Consider the following 21858-nt stretch of genomic DNA (forward strand, 5'->3'; position numbering starts at 1 on the left):
GCAAAGAAACTTAAAAAAAGAAGAAACAAATAGAGAAATTAGTAGTACGTAAAATATATAAAACCAAACAAAAAGGAAAAACACTAAGTCTGATTTGAAACTGAGAAAAAAACAGTGATAAGTCATCACGTGTAATGTTTGAAAAACCTCAAATAATAACTCAATCTGAACAGTCACTATGAAACTGAGAAAAGAGGATACAAATACTCAAAAGTACGAAATAAATCATATTAAAAACAAACACAATTGATAAAAACTCAGTCTCAAAAGTCACTTTTGTTATAAACTACACTATGACAGTGAGATAAGAATAAACAAATGCAAAGATTTGATAGAACATAAAACATTTTAGATTCAACATCAAATAAATGGAAATGTCTGATAAGTTATTTCTGTTATTTTAGAATGTAGCTTGAAACTTAAAAAAAGAAAGGACTGAAAAATGAGTTTAAATAAAACATCTTAAATCATAAGAACTCTGTCTGACCAGTCAGTCTGATCAGATATTCTTTGTTTCTTCCTCCCTCAAATTCATTAAATAGCGTTAGATGCATGAAGTGACTGATAAAACAACAATTTAAGTTGGTTTTATGTTTCATGTACCCACTGATTTCTCACTATCTGGTTCTTTCTTTCTAACTTCTTTTGTAAAGTTTACTAATCAGACTGAGTTCTCATTACTTCATTTTGGTATTAAAATATTTCTGGTACAATTGGATTTTCACAATTTGACTAGTCTTATCTTCCTTTTGTTTCTTTTCTTCTTTTAAGGCAAATGCTGAGGCATGGAGAACAGACAGATGGAAGAATGTGTCAGTGAGAATAGGGAGATGGTGTGGCAGTGATAGAAGTGAGGTGGTGTGGCAATGAAAACAGGGCAATAATGGCCTTGAAAGGAGGGATATAGTGAGTGTAGGGAGATAATATGGCAATGAGAGCAAGCAAAAGGTGTGGAATTAAGAGCAGGGAGAAAATAGAGACAGTGATAGCAGGGAGATGGTGTGGCAGTGAGATTAGGGACGTGGTGTTGCAATGACAGCAGGGAGGTAATGTGGCAGTGAGAGCAGAGAGATGGTAAGGCACTGAAAGTAGAAAGTTGGTGTGACAGTGAGAGCAGGGAGATTGTGAGGCATTGTGTGCAGGGAGATCATGCGTTTATGAGAGCAGTGAGATCCTGTTCAGTAAAAACATGGAGTTTGTGTGGCACGGAGATGGTATGGCAGTGACAAAATTGAGATGGCAAGACACTAAAAGCAGGGAGTTGATGCTGCAGTGAGAACAGATTGATGGTGAGGCAGTGGAAAGTAAGATGTGGTGTGGTGGCTGTGATGGCCCGGAGTTGGTATGGCAGTGAGAATTGTGAGGCAGTAAGATTAGAAAAATGGTGTGGCAGCTAAGAGCAGTGAGCTAGTTTGGCAATGAGAGCTGGGAGGTTCACTAGTGTCAGTGAGAGCAAAAGAATGGTGTTGCAGTGACAGCAAGAAGTGGGTGTGGCAGTGAAAAAATGTGCATTGGTATGGCAGTGAGAGCAGGGAGATGGTGTGGCAGCAAGAGCAGAGATGGTGTGGTAGTTAGAGCAGAAAGATGGTGTGGCAGGGAGATGGTAAGGCAGTGGGAGCAGGGACATGGTGTGGCTGTGAAGGCAAGGGAGATGGTGTGGCAGTAAGACCAGTTAACAGTATGGCAGTGAGAGAAGAAAAATGGTGAGGCAGTGAGAGCAGTGAAATGGTGTTGCGGTAATTACAGGGAGATGATGTGACAGTGACAGCAGGGAGATAGTGTGGCTGTGATAGCAGCATGATGGTGTGGCAGAAAGAGCAGGGATATGGTGAGGCACAAAGACAAGGGAAATGGTGGCAGTGAATGCAGAGAGATGGTCAGGCCATGGAAGTAGGGAGATAGTTTGGCAAGGAGATGGTGTGGCAGTTAGAGCATAGAAGTAGTGTGGCAGTGAGTGAGAGCAAGAAGATGGAGTGGGAGTGAGAGCGGTGAGATCGTGTGGCAATGAGAGCAAGGAGATGGTGTGGCACTGAGACCGAGATGTTGCAGTGCGAGCAGGAATATCATAGCAATGAGAACATGGGGATGGCGTGGCTATGAGGGCAGGGAGATAGTAAGGCAGTGAGAGCATGTGGAACTAATAACAGGTTAGCCACCAATTTTGTCCCTCAATTTAGCTATATCTCAATTCCTGTGGGTGTGTCAAATCTGGTAGGTGTGTTACTTCCCATAGCTGTGGCGTAAACAAGTTTAAATTAATGCTTGTACAATTATTGAATTGCCCTTATGTAATAATAGTAATTATTAATCCAACCATAAACTTTTAATGTGTGCTACAATAGTCACAAATGAACACTGTCATCACAATCTGATTTAGTATTGTTACGGCAATTAGTATGCAACCAAATGTAGCACTGGATGCAGTCAATGATATCTAATCTGGTTGAGTCCTCTCCTTTAAAACAAACACCACAGTATTGCACTTCTTTGTTGTCCAGTGCATACTCCTTTTTCATTTCTTGTAGATTTCGACCACTGTTTTTTTGTGTTTCTTTTTCTTTCTTGAATGAAACTGTAATTGTTTTTAACCTTGGGGCGTAGCCCCCAGGTCGTTCCGATAATTGATGTCACCGTCGCGCTATCTATATATATTAATTAATTTATTTGTATGCCCACACTTACATTTTTTCTATACACATATTGGAGAAATAACAAGCCTTAGCAACCATCCGCCCACGCTCCTTTACGTGGTGGGTTTGGCCACGGCAAACAAAATGGCGGCTTACACATGGGACAAAGTTAAGGGTTTTCTAACAGCAAGAGAGCATACAGATACTGTCTAAAGACTTCTCTAGAAGCATTATAAGGTAGAGAGAACCTCTATAAGTCTTAAAAATGACAAAGTTGTACTGCAAGGTGGTGAAATCAATTACAGGAATATTTTTAACCTGTTACGCTTGTTTGTTTAACAGATTTGTAGGACATTTAACAGGAAGAAAAGACGACCCTGAAGATTCACTGGAGTACTTTGGAAAGGTTATCATGCAATTAATAGCTTTAGTTTTGTTTCTATGCAGTTGCAATGGCTTTAGAGTCATCGACTGAATAACAAGTGATTGAAGCTTCCTTAGTTTGTCCTTCAAAGGGGTTTTTTTCCTTTTGTAATGACAGATGATGAAGAACTTAAAAAACACTCTATGGTATCAATGGTATCAGGCTTTTTGAGAAGTGTATCATTTTGATTCCTTGGTCTTGCACAGTTGCAAGGCAAACAGAAGTTCTTTGTCACCATCATCTAGTTGTAAAATTGATAGTGATTGTTCATCAGGTAATACTTCTATTGAATTTATCTGGTTACAACTGCCCTAAAACATTGACGCAACATGAACATGTTTACAGACAGTACAGGGAAGATGTGCATCGGCACAAGAACAATTGAACATGTGGACACAAGTATGACATGTGTTACAGTGAAGTTAACAGGTATAGCTATCATTAATTTGTTTTACGATCTATGTTTGTAGCATTGTTGAAAAGTCGACACTGAAAGGCTTGTCAGATAACGGTACAGGGCACCAAGGGAAATGATTTCTATGGCATTTTGGTGTCTTTTATTAATATCACAAGTTCAATGGGATACTTTTGCTTTTTGAAGCTTGCATACGCACTCAAATGCTTTGGCTCTGAATATATGGAGTAAAACAGAAAGATGGTTGACTTAGCAGTTTTGCTTGTTTCCAAGGTATACAACTTTAAGAACACAATGAAAACTTTTGGCGAACATATTTGTATTGATTTCTGAACCAGACCTCTAAGCATAAGCCCATTCTTTTTTTTGCTGTACAAACTCCTTTGTAAAGTATGTTTTGTACAAATCACGATTCTGAGTTGAAATAAAAGAAAGGAACTGCTGCAAAAAATTGTTGAAAGTGCCAATGTGTTTTTTTATCCAGTAGTACAAGCAAATGGTGGTACAACTGTACTCGTTATTCTTTATGACTTACAATTTCAAGTAGTTCTTTTCTCCATGCTTTGTCAAAATGCCAAGTGAAAAGTAATTAGTGAGGTTTTGGCAAGCCAGTAAATGTAGCACTCCAAGAGTTGTAGTATTGCTCGGCGCAATCAGACAAAACAAATTTGAGTAAGTTCACCTACTCTTTCACTCTTTCAAATTTCAGAGATTATTTTAATAGTCATGATAATTAATACCTTTATTATTAATTTTATAGGTCCTTAATTAACAACGAAAAAGAGTCTGATAATACTGTCATTTTCATTGTTTAATGACAATCATGATTTTTCTTTTTTTTAAAAAATAATTGTTTCTTGTTGTATTCTAATTTTGCCAGTCTCTATAAGGAATGATAAAAGATACAAACCTTATCATTGAAAAAAAGATTTTTCACCATTTTGGCATTAAAAATTTTTATTATTAGTTATTAATGGTTATAAATAACTTCCGCCTACAAGAGCTGTTGATATGATACTTTGTTTTACTGGCTTCTCAGCATTCGTTTTTTCTTTTCTCAGCTTAGTTTATGCCAGGAGTGATAGATCAGACTTTAATGTAAGTTTCATTTTAAATCCATGTTTTAGGTATTAGCCATGTTCCAGTATTTGTTTCCTTCTCTTCTTAATTCCATAGTATAGTTTAAAATACCAGAAGTGACGGTTTACATTGAGTTCTCATGATTTGAGGTTTGTCTTTGAGATGTTTCATATTATACTGATTTCGTTTCTCAGTATTTGTTACTTCTTTTCTCAGAGTCATAGTATAGTTTAAAATAACTGATTGGACTGAGTTACTTCTGACATTTCACTATTTGTTTTCTTTCTCACTTTCATAGTAAAGTTTATAACAATAAGTGACTGATGAGAGCGAGTTCTTAACATTAAAAATTTTTCATGCACTATTCCTCACAATTCTTTTGTCCATTAATTTTATTGTATATTTTAAAATACTAAAAGTGACTGATAATATTTTGTTCTTGTCACTTGAGGTTGGTTTTTGATATTGTGTCATGTTTTACGCACTCTCTCCCTCTTTTCTCTGTTTCATAGTAAAGTTTATATTACCAGTAGCAAGAGTGGACAATTATTCAGGGAGAGTGTCTAACCTGCCTATATACTGAGATACCACAGTGCATATGTTTACATCTGTTTTTTCCAAGTATACAGATATAATCCCAATAATCTTCAAAATTATGGGTGTGGTTAATAAAATGGCACTTGAAGCATGCAGGCAACTTTAAGACTTATATCTCCACTCTGAGGATCTGTAGTGCGAGAAACAAGCAGGAGCAGAAAGGAATATGTTCTAATGGTTGGCTATTTCTTTTTTGCAGCTTTTTGACTTGGAATGAATATAAGGTTGCAGAATGCCTACTTGGTGCTAAGCACCATGCTATGTAAACATACGCACTGTAATATCACAGAATATAGGCATGTTGGACACCCTCCCTAAATAATTATCCACTCTTGCCAGTAGTAAATGATGAGACTGAGTTAAATATTAGCATTTTGAAATTAGTGTTAAGATAATGCTTGATGTGCTACTCACTTTTCACTGTTTCTAAAGTTTATACCAGGAGTGACTGATCTGACAGAGTTTTGCATCTAAAATTATCAAAAGAAAATGTTTCATTACTTGTTTCTTTTTCAGTTTCATAGTATGGTTGAAAATACAAGAAAAGACTGATCAGACCAAGTCCTTATCATTGGAGGTTGATTTTAAAACAATGTGTATATGTTTCAGTTCTTAGTTGTAAGTATGGTTTATACCAGAAACGACTGATTTGACTCAGGTTTTACAGTTGCTTGGTTTTGTAATGATCGTATTTTCTAATATTTAATATTTCTTTTCTTATTTTCATAGTAAATAAAATACCAGAAATATGTAATCAGACTGATTCTTTGTATTTAGAGGTTCATTGTGAAATAATTTGTTGTTTTTCTAAGTTTATACTAATTATTTTTTTCTTGTCGGTTTTATAGTGCAGTTTAAAATTCCAGAAGTGACTGATCTGACGAAGTCTATCATTTAAAATTGGTTTTAAAATGATGTTTTGTGTACTGCTTCTTACTATTCGTTTCTTCTTTTCTTACTCCCTCATGGTATAGTTTATACCATGACTGACTAAAAACAATGAATTCTTATCATTGAAGTTTGGTTATAAAAATGATGTTTAATGTACTACATATTTCTTATTATTTGCTACTTAGTTCTAAGTTTCATAGCATTGTGTATTTTGAAGTGACTGATTTTTACACTTAAGTTTTGTTTTGAGATGTTTCAGGCACTACTTAATTTTCAGTTTTTCTATTCTCATTGTCATATTATAGTTTAAAATACCAGATGTCACTGATCAGACTGACTTTTCCTTTAAAGTTGGATTCTGAAATAATGTTTTGTTTTGCAAAGTTCATATTGTTTGTTTCTACTTTTCTCAATTTCTCTAAAAAGAATAAAATGTTTCAAGTAACTGACGAAACTGAGTCATAAAATGATTTTGAAATGTTGCATGTAATACTGACTTTTCACTATCTGTTTCTTCTTTTCTAATGTTAAATGTATTGTTGATCAGAAATGACAGATCAGACTAAAATTTATCAGTTAAATTTGGTTATAAAATAATTTTTCAGGTATTTCATAAATTAAATGTATTGTTTAAAATACCAGAAGTCACTGTTTAGACTGAGTTTTTATCATTTCATTTAGGTAATAAAAGATTTCATGTACCACTCAATTTTCACAATTTGTTTCGTCTTTCCTTCTTTGTTTTGTTTTTCCTTTAAGGCATGAGGGAGAGCTTTCAAATCAAAAATGAGCCAGCATACATCTTGTTGTTGCTGTGTAGCTTAACCCTGAGCAGTGGGTTGTCAGGGCCGTCTGGGTCACCATAAAGCAAATCAAAAATGAGTACTATGAGGGAGAGGCTGGCTGGCATATGGCAGGCAGGATTGCAGCGCTAGAAAGAACTTACGATGCCTTGTGTTGACGCCCAAACACTGATTATTAATAACACGGCATGGAACAATATACAAAGGTAGTTTATGAATTGTCTGAGATCATCCTGTCAGGTAACCCTCTTCTAGCAGCAAACCTTCAAAAACACCTTATAAAGGACTGAACAGACATGTTATTCACAATATCTGGAGGCACTGTAGAGGAAGAAATAATCAAGCAGATATTCTTACACAATGATCAACTACTAAGGAGCTGATAGCCAGACTATCCTGATGTTTTATGGTTCCAGTTGTTAAATGAAGCTGTAAAAAAATGATTTACCAGGGGAGATTCTTAAAAAGCTTGTGCAATGTAGTTAAAGTAGCTGATTGTAAAACACAGTTTACTAGTCAGTGAGGTCATGTTATTCACAATATCAATTTTTCCATACATGATGGAAAAACCTTTCCTTTAAGGTTTTTCCATCAAGACAATCTCTTCTACGTTAGAGTCTAAGGTTTGAGTCTCAGCTACTATATGCTGCACTGATTCACAGGTAGCACTTTGCTGGATTCAGGGAGATGACAAGGACTGGAAGCTCTTTATACATAATCATGTGAGGGAAATAAGATTACCAAGTGAGGGAAATAAGATTACCAAGTGAGGGAAATAAGATTACTTGTTGCTGCTAGCTGCTGGAGGCACTGTAGAGGAAGAAATAATCAAGCAGATATTCTTACACAATGATCAACTACTAAGGAGCTGATAGCCAGACTATCCTGATGTTTTATGGTTCCAGTTGTTAAATGAAGCTGTAAAAAAATGATTTACCAGGGGAGATTCTTAAAAAGCTTGTGCAATGTAGTTAAAGTAGCTGATTGTAAAACACAGTTTACTAGTCAGTGAGGTCACAATATCAGATAAGGAGTTGAAAAATTACAGCAGTTTGGAAAGATTACGCAGGGTGACCAGACTAGCTCTAAAAATTGCAAGATACTAAAGCAACGCGTCAGTGGTGGTGGCGCAAGTGCTATATTCAATGAAGAGATGAATGACGAGAAGACTCCTATCATAATGTACACAGTTTGTGTCAGCAGTAGCGCAAGCGCAGTACATACCGTTTAATGCAAAAGCCTGAGGAGCTGTAGATTATCAAATACCAGAAAAAGTTTTATCCAGAATAGCAAGTTCCAGATCTTGCAGAAGCAGGTTTAACTACTCAGGATTCCAGTGGAATTTGGAGGAATCAAGGACGTCTAAAGAATGCTGCTCTACCAAGTCATACAAAGCATCCAATCATTTTACATGAGAAGAAATATTTTCAGAACTTATTTGTAGAGCTCATGAGAGTCTATCATAACTGTGCCAAGGAGACATTAACTGAAGCGAGATCAAGATACTGGATCCTCAGAGGAAAAGCAGCAGTTAGAATATCGCCGTTGCATTGTGTCGAAAGGCTGAAGAGAGGTCATATGGAGGTCCTATACCACCACCCATTCCTTCAATTCGAGTTTCGGAGGAGCCACCATTCACATAAACTGGTGTGGACTTTGCTTGTTTATTATTTGTCAAAGGTGGTCATCAATCTGAGAGTAAAGCGTATTTGTTTGTTTACATGTTGACAACAGCTTTACATTTGGATGTTGTGCAAAATTTGTCTGAGTTTTTTTAGGTGTCTTAAGAAATTTATTGCAAGATATGAATTACCAAGAAAAATTGTCTCAGATAATGCCAAGACTTTCAAGAGTATTGTGAGGATCATAAGGAAGCACATGAATCATCCTGATACTGATTATTATCTATCGGATCATTGTATGATCTGGACTTTCAATCTGTAGAGAGCGAATTGGTGGGGAGCAGTTTTTGAACACCTGATTTGTCCTGTGAAGCAATATCTAAAGAAAGTAACTGGACGGGCAAAACTGCATCATGAAGAGTTAATTACTTTGGTTACTGGAGTACAAATGATTGTCAATTTTAGGCTATTGTTGTATGTCTCACAAGGAAAGTTTGAAGAAGCCATAACTCCTTCACATATACATACAAAAAGAAGAGTTCTGAGTCTACCTGAAAGTTTTTGTGTTATGAAGATGATGGAGATTACAAAGTGACTCCACAACTCCTGAGTAAGAGATTGAAGCATCTTAATCACTTAATCAAGTAATGGATAAGTTTCAGAAGTGATGGAGGAGCAAATATCTGATGGAATTTAGAGATGCTCATATCATAATTCTCAAGCTGATCTGCAAAGAGTAACAGTTGGAGATTATGGTGGATGATTTTCAGTTATTGAAAGAAACTGGTTTTTGCAACCTGGGCCGTAAAGAACCGATAATTGGTCAAGATGGCTACACTAGAGGAGCAGTTTCAGCCTAGTACTGTTCCTCAAGATGAGACAATCAGACCTGAACCATCATTACCAATGGAGGACAGTGAGGACAGTGAGTATAGAGACTCCCAACCTTCAACTGAAGTGACCGAGGTTGCTCAACCTATCTAGTCCACAAGGAAGTCTAGAAGATCTGCAGCTGTTCTTGCTCATGTTTATTTACTAGCTCAATCTATAGATTAACTACGAGAGTGAAAAAATTCTTTGATGCATTATCTGACTACTTATTAGCGATGCAAGTGTCGGTGTTTTACTTGTATTTTGGCTAGCATTTGATAAGTATCAATACTAACCCACGGGGAGTGCTAGAGAGTTTAATATCATAGTGAGTGATGTGGGTGTAATCTAACTATTATTCATGTAACTTAATTTTTTGAGCATGCTCAGTAGTGAGTGTGACTTCTTGCTGTGAGTCTTTTGTTAAGAAAGATTTTTTTAAAGACAGAAAGATCTGTTATGATTGAGTTATTGCGAACTGCCCTTGCCTCAACGCTCTGAGAAAAATTAGGAGATTGAGAATACTCACATTTGGTGCCGAAACCCAGGAGGACAGTCTTAGATAGTTACTTAAAGGAGCTTTTTTGTGACGGGAGTTGGAGATAGAGGTAGTTAAAGTTTTGATGTTTATCAGCCTTAAGAGTAATTATAGAGATATAATAGTGAATAAATTTTCTATTGCGATAATTATTATTTGATACGTGGGCGTACACGACTACACGTGATTAATGGCTGATCTAAGGAGAAAATTAATTGTAAAAAAATGGCTAGAGGAATATGGCTGATAAAAGAATAGCAGAAATGGAAGCTGTTTGGGGACTGGAGTTATTGGAGAGCCAGCTCTTGAGGAGAAGTTGGGGACACTGAAGCATCTAGATGGGGAGATCCTGGTTTTAATCCAGGACAAAGCTGATGTCCTACTGGATATAGAAGAAGCTGATACTTATACTCAGAGAATATATGAACAGATGGTAAGTATTGATTCTCATGCAAACCCAGCACCAGCTGCCACTACTGGAGTAGAAACTGCTGCTTCTATGACATCTTTAGCTGCTTCTATGACATCTTTAGCTGCTTCTATGACATCTTTAGCCATACAGGCAAAACTGCCTAAGTTGAGCTTACCTATTTTCAATGGAGATGTGACAGATTGGCCTGCTTTTTGGATTATTATGAGGTAGCTGTCCACAAGAATGCAGCTTTGTCTAAGGTTGAGAAGTTTACATATTTGCAATCTTTAGTTTTAAAAGGAGCTAAAACACACTATATCAGGATTGGCTCTTACTGCCGCAAACTATGGAGAGGTGATTGCATTGCTTGAGTCGAGGTATGGCAATAAAGAGCACATTATTTCAAAGCACATGGAGGTACTTTTGAGCATAGAATCCGTGACATGGCAAGGCAACACTCATTCTTTATGGGCCTTGTACGATAAAGTGGAGACTCATCTGAGAGCCTTAAAGGCACTAGGGGTGCCAGCAGAAGCTTATATTAGCTTATTGCCTTCTTTAATTTTGAAGAAACTCCCCCAGGAGTTATGCCTAGCTATTAGTAGAAAGTTGAAATATGTAGATTGGAAGTTAGATGAAATGAGAGAATTGGGAGAGGAACTGTATACAGGCTAGAGAGAGAGCTCCAGCAGAGGGACAAAAGCCTGACTCTGAGCATAATAGAAGTAAAAGAAGAGTACCAGGCACTGCTGCAACCTTGTTTACAGGAAATTTTTATTGTTGTTTCTGTAAGCAATCACATGCTAGTGAGAATTGTAGGAGTATTGCTGATCCTGGAGCCAGGCAGCAAATCTTGAGAGAACTAGGGAGATGCTTTCTGTTTGAGGAGAGGGCACATGAGCAGGGCCTGTAGGCAACACACTAAATGTAGTAAGTGTGGTGGCAAACACCATGTCAATATTTGTTTTAGATCAGAGAATGAGAGCAAAGCGGGCGGCAGTACTAAAAGCAGCAAGAGAACGTTGAATCCTAAGGCAGAACTTTCTTAAATCTGCCTCATTATTTGTTGATAATCATGGGACTGTATTATTGCAGACTGCGCCAGCTAATTGTTTTAATTTAGAAAAGAGTGAATGTTGTGAGAATCTGAGAGTAGCATTTGACAATGGGAGTCAGTACTCTGATATTACTGAAAGCACATGCACTAGTTTAGAGTTAATACCTATAGGGAAACGTAATATTCATATTGTGTCATTTGATAATAACAGTAATTGTCAGAGTTGAGATGTTGTGAAGTTGCGAATAGAGTGTAAAGAGAATATTGTGCATGAATTGTCTCTACTTGCTGTTCCCATAATTTGTGAGCCTTTGTCTGGCAGTAATGTTTCACAGAACAGTCTGAGAGCTTATCCTCTTTAGCAGATCTTGAATTTGCTGATTCAACAGTGGATAGGGAAACAATTAATTTGAATGCTTTAGTGGGTATTGATTTTTACAGGAGTTTTATTACTGGGGAAGTTATCAAGGGTAGAGAAGGGCCTATTGCTGTGTATTCTTTATTGGGCTGGATTGTGTTTGGTCCTGTCTGTGGTACTTCTACTGCTCTTGTAACTCACACTTTGATGACAGAAGCTCAGAGCATATCAGGGACAACTGGGTTGAATGAACAGCTGAAAAAGTTTTGGGAACTTGAGTCTTTGGGGATTACAAAGGAGGAGAAATCATTATATGATCAATTCGTTTCTTTTATTGGAGAGAGCTACCATGTGACTCTACCTTGGAGAGATACTTTCAGATTATTGCCAGACAACTATCAATTGAGTCTTAGAAGACTAAATGGGTTATTGCGTGGATTGAGACAGCAACCAGCGTTGTTTGAACAGTATAGTAGGGTTATTACAGAGCAAATTGCGAAGGGAATTGCTGAGGTTGTGGGAAATCCTAACATGGTTTGTGGCGAGGGTGTAAATTAACTTCCTCATCACGCGATCATTCGACACGACAAACAGACTACTTAAGTCATAGTAGTATTTGATGCCTCCATGAAGACTACTGGATTATCTTTAAATGAATGTTTACATGTGGGGCTTAAGTTCAATCAGCATATTATGGACATTTTATTGAGATTCAGACTGAACAAATGCGCCTTCATTGCTGATATTGAGGAGGCATTTTTGATGATAGCTGTTGCTGAGCAGGACAAGACATTTTGAGATTTTTTGGATTGATGATATGGAGAAGAGCTCTCCTATCATACAAGTATTGCTCTTTGCTCGAGTCACGTTTGGCATAGCATGCATTGTTTTTACTTAATGCCACGGTAAAGCATCATATTGAGAAGTATTCAGACGTCAAGCCAACTATAGTTGCGAAACTTATTAATTCTATGTATGTTGATGATGTTTTGTGTGGTGCAAGTGATTATTGTGAAGCTCTAAAGTTGTATGAAGAGTTTAAGACTATATTAGTGAAAGGGGGTTTTAATCTTAGAAAATTTGCCTGTACGCTGCTTCAGCAGCAGATAAAGATTCCCCACGGGGGTAGCAGAGTTTTGAGATTACGGTGGGATGTCAATCAAGATGAGTTTGTTATGGATTCAATTGAGTGAAGTAGTGAGAAGTGTGAATGAGAGTAGTGTAACTAAAAAAGAGATAATTAGCATTGGTAGTAGTATATTTGACCCACTTGGGTTTGTATCTCCAGTAACTATTAAAGTAAAGATATTGTTTCAAGAATTACATTGTTCCAAAATTTGCTGCAATTATATTATCCCTGGGGATCTGTTGCAGCAATGGCGTAATGTATTATGCATATTGAGAGAAAGTGAGGTAATTCGTGTACCAAGGTGGTGTTTGAGAGATTGTGAGAATAGTCAGTTCAGACTATGTGATTTTAGTGATGCATCAAAGCGAGCGTCTGCAGCGTTTGCAGATTGATGGAGGAAGAACGATGTTTCTAACTTCAAAGACTAGAGTAGCTCCTTTGAGTCAAGTGACAGTGCCAAGATTGGAATTACTGGGAACTTTGCTGCTTGCTAAATTGATGAAGAGTAATTCTGAAGCACTTAAGAATGATTTGAAGTTACTACCGGCTATTTGCTATACAGATTCTCAAGTGGCTTTGTGTTGGATTGTTGGAGATAATAAGGAGTGGAAGCCTTTTGTGGAGAATAGGGTGAAGGAGATTAGGAGACTTGTTCCAGTGGAACAGTGGTATTGTCCGGGGAAGGACAATCCTGCAGACCTCTCAAAAAGAGGAGTGACTACTACAGAGCTAATTAGTGATCCTCTTTGGTTCTATGGACATAGCCAGCTGAAGGATATAGACTCACTGGAGTATTTTAGCCGGGTACTCAGTGGTGGCAATGAGTATGAGAGTGAGACTGTGAGTTATTTGTTCACGTGTCACGTGGCAAATTTATGAAGCATTATAGATGCGCGAAGATTCAGTATTATTGAGAAGCTTTGTAAAGTTACTGGTTTTGTATTGAAGTTTATTGATATTTTTTGAAGAATTTTGTACATACAGAAGGAAGTAGCATGTTGCCATGGCAACTGAAGACGGAGTGTATGTGGGTTTGCAAATGTCAACAAGAATTTGTGGGTATGAGTGAGTTTGAGAGTCTAAAGAAGCAGTAACAGTTATTTGAAAATGAGAATATTTGGCATTGTGGAGGCAGATTGAAGAATGCGGAACTGTCTTATAGTTCTAAGCATCCGATTGTTTTGCCATCCAAGCATTATTTTACGAAGTTAGTAATTAATAGAGCCCACAAGCGAGTGTATCATAATATCATAATGGTATTACGGAAAAGTTAACAGAAGTGCAATCTATGTATTGGATAATTAGAGGGAGAGCAAGAGTGAAACAGTTCATTCATAATTGTATTGTGTGTAAAAGATTAGAAGGGAAACATTATGGTGTTCCAGTACCACCTCCCCTTCCAGCATTTAGAGTGAGAGAGGCCCCTCCATTTTTGAGTATGGGAGTTGATTTTGCTGGGCCATTATTTATTAAAGAGCATAGAGAATGTGAGAGTAAAGTGTGGGTGTGCCTGTTTCCTTGTTGTGCAACCAGAGCCATTCATTTAGATATTGTGAATAACATGTCTGTTCAGTCCTTTATAAGGTGTTTTTGAAGGTTTGCTGCTAGAAGAGGGTTACCTGACAGGATGATCTCAGACAATGCTAAGACGTTCAAAGGAGCAGCAAGGATCATTGGAAAGATCATGAAGTATCCTGATGTCCATCAATATTTAGAGAATTTTCAAGTCAAATGGGTGTTTAATGTGGAGAAGGCCCCTTGGTAGGGTGCAATATTCGAGCGGTTGATCCAGTCAAACGGTGGTTAAGAAAGAGTGTTGGCAGAGCAAAACTGAATCTGGAAGAACTGTCTACTATTATTATTGAGGTGGAGATGATCATTAACTCCAGACCTTCATCACATCTACTCATTGTGCATAGACTTTTGAACTTACCTGAATGTCTTCTTCATGAAAAGGATGAAGATGATTATAATGTTACTCCATAGCTGCTGACTAAGAGAATGAGACATATGGAAGAGATAATGCATCACTTTTGGAAACATTGGAAGGTGGAATATTTAATAGAGCTCCGTTAAGTGCATCGTTTCGGTCCACATGGAGAGTCTATCTCTGTAGGTGATGTAGTTATCATACACAATGAAGATAAGAAAAGAGGGTTCTGGAAACTTGGACGAGTACAGAAATTGATTACTTGACATGATGGACAGAATCATGGGGCTATTATTAGAGCTTTCTCAGGAAACAAGTCCAAGTTATAAAAAAGACCGGTACAGCGATTGTACCCACTTGAAGTAAAAGAGTATCAACTAGAACAGTTAAGAGCCAGCAATCCTACTGAAGTGATAATAGATAACATAGAAACTGCTGTGAAACATAAACTAAGCAACCAGAAACCTTTTTTTATATCACGAAATGACCCAAATAGACCCATTGGAGCTATGTCAGGCATTTAGAAGAGACTTATACAAATATTTACTATCAATTGTTGGACAACATTTAATGAATGGCTGTAATGTGTCTGATGTAAAATTTTTTGTTAAATAAATGATTAAATGATGTTATAATGATACAGTTAATTTTCGAGATTCACCTAAAACCCTAAAATTTGAAAATATTGAAGAAACTGTAAATAGAATGAAAAGTTTTGTGAAATTAAACATTACCGAACGCTGCATTATTACAGATTTTATGAAACATACAATATGTGAAATCCTCCATTGCTGAATGTGATAATGGCAAATACACAGGTACTTGATTTTGCATTTGGAGAAACTATGTCAAGTGAAATAGCTGGTGGATGCGAGAATTCAAGTGGTGGTTCAAATGGCATCCCAGTAGTAAACAAAAGAATGTCCTCTAATGATATTTGAAATAAATCTGATTTGACATTTACAGTACCTTTGCCAACTACATAATAAAATTTTGTAACCAAATTGATCAATACTTACAATTATATAATTTTTGACATGAAGACCAATGCTATTTACATATAAATCTCTACATCATACTATCATCAATGCCATACCTTCAATTTGTTTCAAAAAGTCATACTAATATATCATAATTGCTTCCTCCTCTCTTCTGCTGCTAGGGGCAGATCTATTGAAGTTTTGGGTCGGCACAGATAATATAGGTGGGGTAATTAGTGGGTGTGGCCAGCAAATCCTGCATTGAAAGTAAAATTTTGAAAATTTAGCCAGTTAATGAGCTCCTCTGTGGTTACAAATGTATAGTCATGCTTCACAGTTTACGTACTAGGTTATATTTAAAAGTGAATTTAAAAATACTGCACAAATTGTTTGGGTGGGCCAGGCCCACCAGGCCTTCCCTTAAAACCGCCACTGTGCTGCCTAGATCAGAAAATTTGCCGCCAGCAGATCAAACATATAATCAGCCGTTAAAGGTGGACGGGTCTCATACACAAAAAGTGACCTCATATTGGCAGCGCTACTATGAACTAACTGAAGAATTTTGTGTCTCACAACGGCAACACAAAATTTCATCGAGCTCAGCCTTCACTATCAGTACTCCATAATAAAAAGGACATAGCAGAATCAATAGCCTCACAATCTTCTAGACAGACTTGCTTTGATGGAGTAGTAATGCCTATATCGTTAGCGATGTCACTATACCGTATTTTTTAAGAAAAATTTCTCTCTAATTATTCGTACAACTGCATAGCTTAATTCGGCACACAATTTTTGCTTGTTACCTGCTTCCTCCGTGCAGATTTCCTGAGGTTCGCAGTGAAAATGTAAGTTACTTTAGGTCTAATCATACGTTTATTTTGGTTTCTGTTCATTTTAAATATTTAGGGCAGTTTATGCACAATTTCCTGTCCGCCCATATGGCCCCTCCGGCAAAGTGGTCCACATACACCAGTGCACAAGATCACAAATGGAGTAGTGCTTGACTAGTCTCTTACCGAGGTCTTAACTTGATTACTAATATTTAATTTTTTTGCTAATTGTGTGGCATAACATAAACTGTGAAACATCTTAATGAACTTCTCTTTTTTAATTGAACGGCCATGAAACTCAACTGGTTATATTAATATAGTCTCTTTTTGAAGCCTAATATTGATTGTTATTGAACATAAAATTAAATTTCTCAGAATTCCAGTCACTTATTTCAATGGTAATTGGTAACAGTTCTTCTAATATTATGGACAAATCCTACAAGATTTAGGTAATCCTGAACTAGTGATGGGCGATATGGCCAATTTTCTTAATTTTCGATAATGATCGATATTGGACTTTTAAAGGAAATATCGATTATTAACAATACGATAACCACACCTTCATTTTGGAGGTGTGTCAAGGGTGTGGCTAATGATTTTGGCACAGATATAACTGTACTTGTCATGAGAGAAGATCATTTTCATGCTCTTGAGCTTGGTTCTCTTCTGATTGGGGTAGGCTGAGCCATAGGTATTATACCCACAATAATGGGTGTAATATCTATGGCTGAGCTAACAACTGGTCAGTTGCTTCTTTCTTGCAGTTCAACAGTGCAATTACTTATTAAAATTAATTATTTAACCTTAATAAATGGGCGTGGTCAATAGATCGATGAAAATTGCATAAAAATTTCGATAATGATTCAAATCGATTCCGTAAAATATCGTTTATATCGATAAAGAATCGATATATCGCCCATCACTATCCTGAACAAGGCTCTTGTTTACAATCTGATCAATCCCAGCTAAATTGAATTTCAATTTTCCTCCATCATCACATCACCTTCATCATCCCATCAACAATCCAAACACAATAAACATTCTTAATGACAAATGTGGACTAGATAATGAAAAAAAATCAATTGAAAATTGTAATTTGAAGAAAATGCACTGAGACAGCATTAAACTAATGTGATCCATTAGTCTAACACTACAGAATCAAATGTCCTCACTTCAGTTTTTTTCGGAGTTAGAGCAGAGCTGTCCGATCTTCATAATATCTGGAATGAGCAGTCATTTTTTGATTTATTAAAATTAAATGTAAAAGTATGAAAAATTGGTACCATCGCTTAATTGGAAATTGTGTACACGAATTCAGAGATTTCACTGCAACTAAAAGTTCCATAACTCAACAGCCACAGTACCTTTCGCAGTCATACCTTAAATTTGAAACACTTCTACCAACATATATCCAAGGAAAAAAAATTGTTAAAATTTGAGCTGTTTAAATTTTTAAGCTGACATTGCTAATATCGTAACCATAGGCATCTGAATCAAGCAGCTGCTTTAACTGGCTTAGAGATTTTGCAATCTGAATCTAACAATACAAATAATATTGAAATTCAATTACAGGTTAGTATACCTTTTGAATCTTTTCCCTTAATTCAAAATCAACCATATCAAGTGGTCCAGCCTTCACATTTGAGGCTCCATAAACAATGTAATCAGCTACAGCAGAGTGTGTTGCTGGCCCACCACGAATCAGTGAAAGTCCAAACAAAACTCCAATATAGTAAAAAGTTTTCTTCTGTAGCTCTAAAACATTGTGCTGTGGTACTTTGTTATGTGGTGAACCACAAAATATACTGCGACTTCATAAGTAGAAATAGTCCCGTAATGGCCCCTTTCATCCACAGCTGCTTCCCCAACAAATACAACTCGTAATACCATATGTCCACTGACATCCAAACCATTTCGTAATTTGTAAAGGGTGTCTTGTAAAATATACTTTCTTTTGACAATTATCCTCGGAGAGTCATCTCTTGCACTATAAAATGGAAGTTTGTTTATTCTATGCAATGATAAAAATTCAAAGACAGGTAAATCTTAGCCAAAAAATTAAAATTAAGTAAAATATGACTAATAAAAGCCAATCACACACCTAGATGGGAGAGGAGTCAGTGATGAAGCCAGATGTGGTGTAGGGCTACTTTCCCAATCATTGGCATTAATAATATTGTCATATTCAGACAATCTATGGATTCCCACATACAATCATTGGCAATATTATCAATAAAAATAGCTGCCAAGTCTCTAATCATTGTATGTGGGCACAGTGGCATTCAATAGCATAGTCATTTCAGTAGTTAAATGTATCAACTCATTTTGAGAACCCTCTTCACTACTCAGAGATAACTTTAACCTAGTAAGAGAACACTCTAGTAAATTTAAGCATTATAATTGTTCACTAACTTTAAGAAGTGATTCCTTTGCGAATATGTAAATAGGGACTTTATTATTTTTGGTACACCCATAGGCTGCAAAACGTGAAAAGGAAAGTTCTGATTGAGATTCATTGATACACAAAAAACGGATCAGACTTCACTAAATATCTCCTATTCTGACTTACTAGAGTCTAACTTTATCTTTCCAATCAAAACATTCTACTCTAATTCAACATAAGGCATTGGTATATTTATTACTGTTGACTGTCCATAAGATTTTGGCAGGCAAACAGTCGTGATTATACTTAAGAAGCCTCTTTGTCACTTTGAACATCTGCATTCTTGCCAATAAAAATTGATGGCAGAGTGGGTTTTGCTCTATGAAAAAAGGAATATATAATAGTGGTAAAATAACAAACATCAATTGATTAACATAATTTTCTGCTATAAAAAATTAATGCAGCATTCATAGGGCAATATAATCATTATTGTCTTTTGACTATCGAAAACTAGGTCCTGCTGTTCCACTTCATCATTTCTTATATGTACCTTCTTCACCACAAAATCATCATTACTACTGTTGTCAGAAATTAACTCCATCCTTAGTATAATGATAACTAAAATAAAATTACAAACTTCCTTCTTTTAAAATAAGCTTTCTTCTCTTGACTTGCAATGGGTCTCGTGATCCTTTCTGTGTCCCTCCAAGGCCACCGTGCCCTTTCCGACTACTTTCAATTTGAACCTCCTTTATCCTGGGTTTCAATCTCTTCCATTCGGCCTGAAAGTCTTCATCATCGCTATTCTTATCAGCCTCCATTTTAGATAAAACTGAAGACACAGCTCCTGAAACTGCCTTAGCAATGTCTTCTGTGGGTAGTTTGGCCATGTCTTACATTGAATGTGACATGTGTATGGACATGGCACATATACAGGATGCCACACCCTAATGTAAACTAAACTGGCTCTGTAAAGGATGTTCCATTGCTAAACACTGCATCCACTGCATTTATATACAGGATGCCACACCCTAATGTAAACTAAACTGACTCTGTAAAGGATGCTCAATTGCTGAACACTGCATCCACTGCTAAACACTGCCTCCATTGCTTAACACTGCATCTACTGCTAAACACTGCATCCACAGCTAAACACTGCATCCACTGCTAAACACTGTATCCACTGCTAAACACTGCATCCAGTAAGTGCTAAACAACTACTTTAATCATAGATTCTCGTGCAATTGAGCATAAATTTTAAACATTTCTAAAAAAAGTAGTTTTGACACGAACGGCACCCCATAGAATAAAGGTAGATGACTGATTTAATACGAGCTACAGGAATGAAAGAAGCTGGCCCAAATGGTTCATACAAATCATGACACCACAATTCAACATGATCTCCCAACAAAATAATGACAATGAGGATGTTGCTGTAGCCAATCAACACAAGCCATTACTACTAGTACTCTTCCTCTACTAGTGACAACACTTTGTTGAAAAAAGTATTTGACAATTCCTGCTCTACCAGAAATATTAGAGTTGTCTTTATTAATGACACCTCCATTCTTTACCCAATTTGCAATAATTATGAAACTAAGAGACTTCCTTCTTAAATTTATTCTTTCTCCCCAAAAATTTAAAAACTGAAATTTTTCAAACATTGAGCTTTGTGATCCATTATTTTCAAAGTAAGGAATGAAGGCAGAAAAAATTGATGCAGATATGGAGATCATCAGTAGAAAAGCTTTTCCTTCGAAATGGTGGGCATGAATTGATTGGCAAGGCTGTGGATGCTAAGTAGTCATGAGATGGCTGAATTGGATTTGATGGTAAAAGAATAGCAGAAGCAATGTCAACTGTAGTAAGAAAAGAGAAATATATTGTTGTATCTGCAGTTCCACGGTTTGTCATATGGTGCAAGAATTATGGAAAGTGATGTACTTCTTAAAGCTCAGTCTCTGCTAGTGTAGTAATAGAATTGTTGCCCAAAAATTTACGCATTAGTTGGATTTCAACTGACTTTTGGTTATGTATGGTAGCTACCAAGCATTCCATTAAACCTTTAGAAGGAGAAGAGCCAAAAGCCGTAAACTGGTCCATAGTCTAGGATGCAATCCTTTTAATGTCTATGCAAATGAATAATTGGTGTTACTGAAGACTTTCCATATAATTTCTCATACTTTTCTGAAAAATCCATCAAAAGTGCATGGCTCAATTCAGCCTTTTCAATTGATAGAGCAGGGGAGCAAATGCATGAGCATGCATTCAGCTTTTCCAGCACTCAAAATCATCATTTGTAACTTCCTTATGCAGTGCAACAAGAGAAAAATGAAGAATCCAATTCTTCCACAGATCAGCAGTGAAGGAAGACATATTGGTTGCAATTTTGTGAGGAATTCTGCCAACTGATGATGGAACACTAAAAGAATCAACTACTTTCTAAATATTCTCAAGTTGGGCTTTATTCAATTTGGAAAAGGCACCATCTAACCAGATATTTATGGTAATGTGCTTTGCTGTTCCTGTAAATAGATTATGCATAGGATCAATAATTGTCATCCTAACATAGTCAAAATAAGGAAGCTAAATTAACTCAGAAAACCTTGCTCTATACTCATGTTCCATTTTGTCTTGATCAGTTAATGTTCTGGCATTAAAAGCTTCCAAACCATGCTTCTTTTGATCAGAATGAGACCTCAAAGAAATAAACTTAACCCCGAGTAATCAATTTTATGATAAATATCATTATATGGAAAAAATTCTATGCATTTTGAACAAGCGTGAGAAGAAGAATGACTCAAAAATCCACAAACTTTATGGGCTGCATGTAGGTCACAAGCAATGCACAATAGTGCAGCTCTATATTTTGCTATCTCATTACTTGTTTGAACTGTTATACATCATGC

At 36.5% G+C, this 21858-nt stretch overlaps 1 protein-coding gene, 1 long non-coding RNA gene and 1 pseudogene across 2 annotated transcripts; 2 read left to right on the forward strand and 1 right to left on the reverse strand.

Annotated features, from left to right (window-relative positions):
* The first annotated feature begins 13172 nt into the window (after nucleotides 1–13172).
* LOC109580517 (uncharacterized) lies at nucleotides 13173–13705 on the forward strand. Its single transcript, XM_019993794.1, has one exon. It carries the CDS (start codon nucleotides 13181–13183, stop codon nucleotides 13703–13705), a length of 525 nt encoding a protein of 174 aa, XP_019849353.1. The 5' UTR covers nucleotides 13173–13180.
* A 124-nt stretch (nucleotides 13706–13829) lies between these two features.
* Nucleotides 13830–14902, forward strand: LOC109580518 (uncharacterized; annotated as a pseudogene).
* A 3086-nt stretch (nucleotides 14903–17988) lies between these two features.
* On the reverse strand, nucleotides 17989–20255 carry LOC109580525 (uncharacterized). The gene is made up of 4 exons (XR_002184265.1): nucleotides 18979–20255; nucleotides 18668–18928; nucleotides 18149–18577; nucleotides 17989–18103 (listed from the first exon to the last, which is right to left on the reverse strand). It is a non-coding gene; the product is annotated as an uncharacterized LOC109580525 (long non-coding RNA).
* Between the last annotated feature and the right edge of the window lie 1603 nt (nucleotides 20256–21858).

This window comes from Amphimedon queenslandica, unplaced genomic scaffold, assembly GCF_000090795.2.
Source record: "Amphimedon queenslandica unplaced genomic scaffold, v1.1 AMPQUscaffold_13488, whole genome shotgun sequence".
In the NCBI taxonomy this organism is placed as follows: Eukaryota; Metazoa; Porifera; class Demospongiae; order Haplosclerida; family Niphatidae; genus Amphimedon; species Amphimedon queenslandica.

Coding starts and splice junctions, on each gene's coding strand:
- LOC109580517 (XM_019993794.1), top strand. CDS start 13,181: ATGCATCAAAGCGAGCGTCTGCAGCGTTTGCAGATTGATGGAGGAAGA.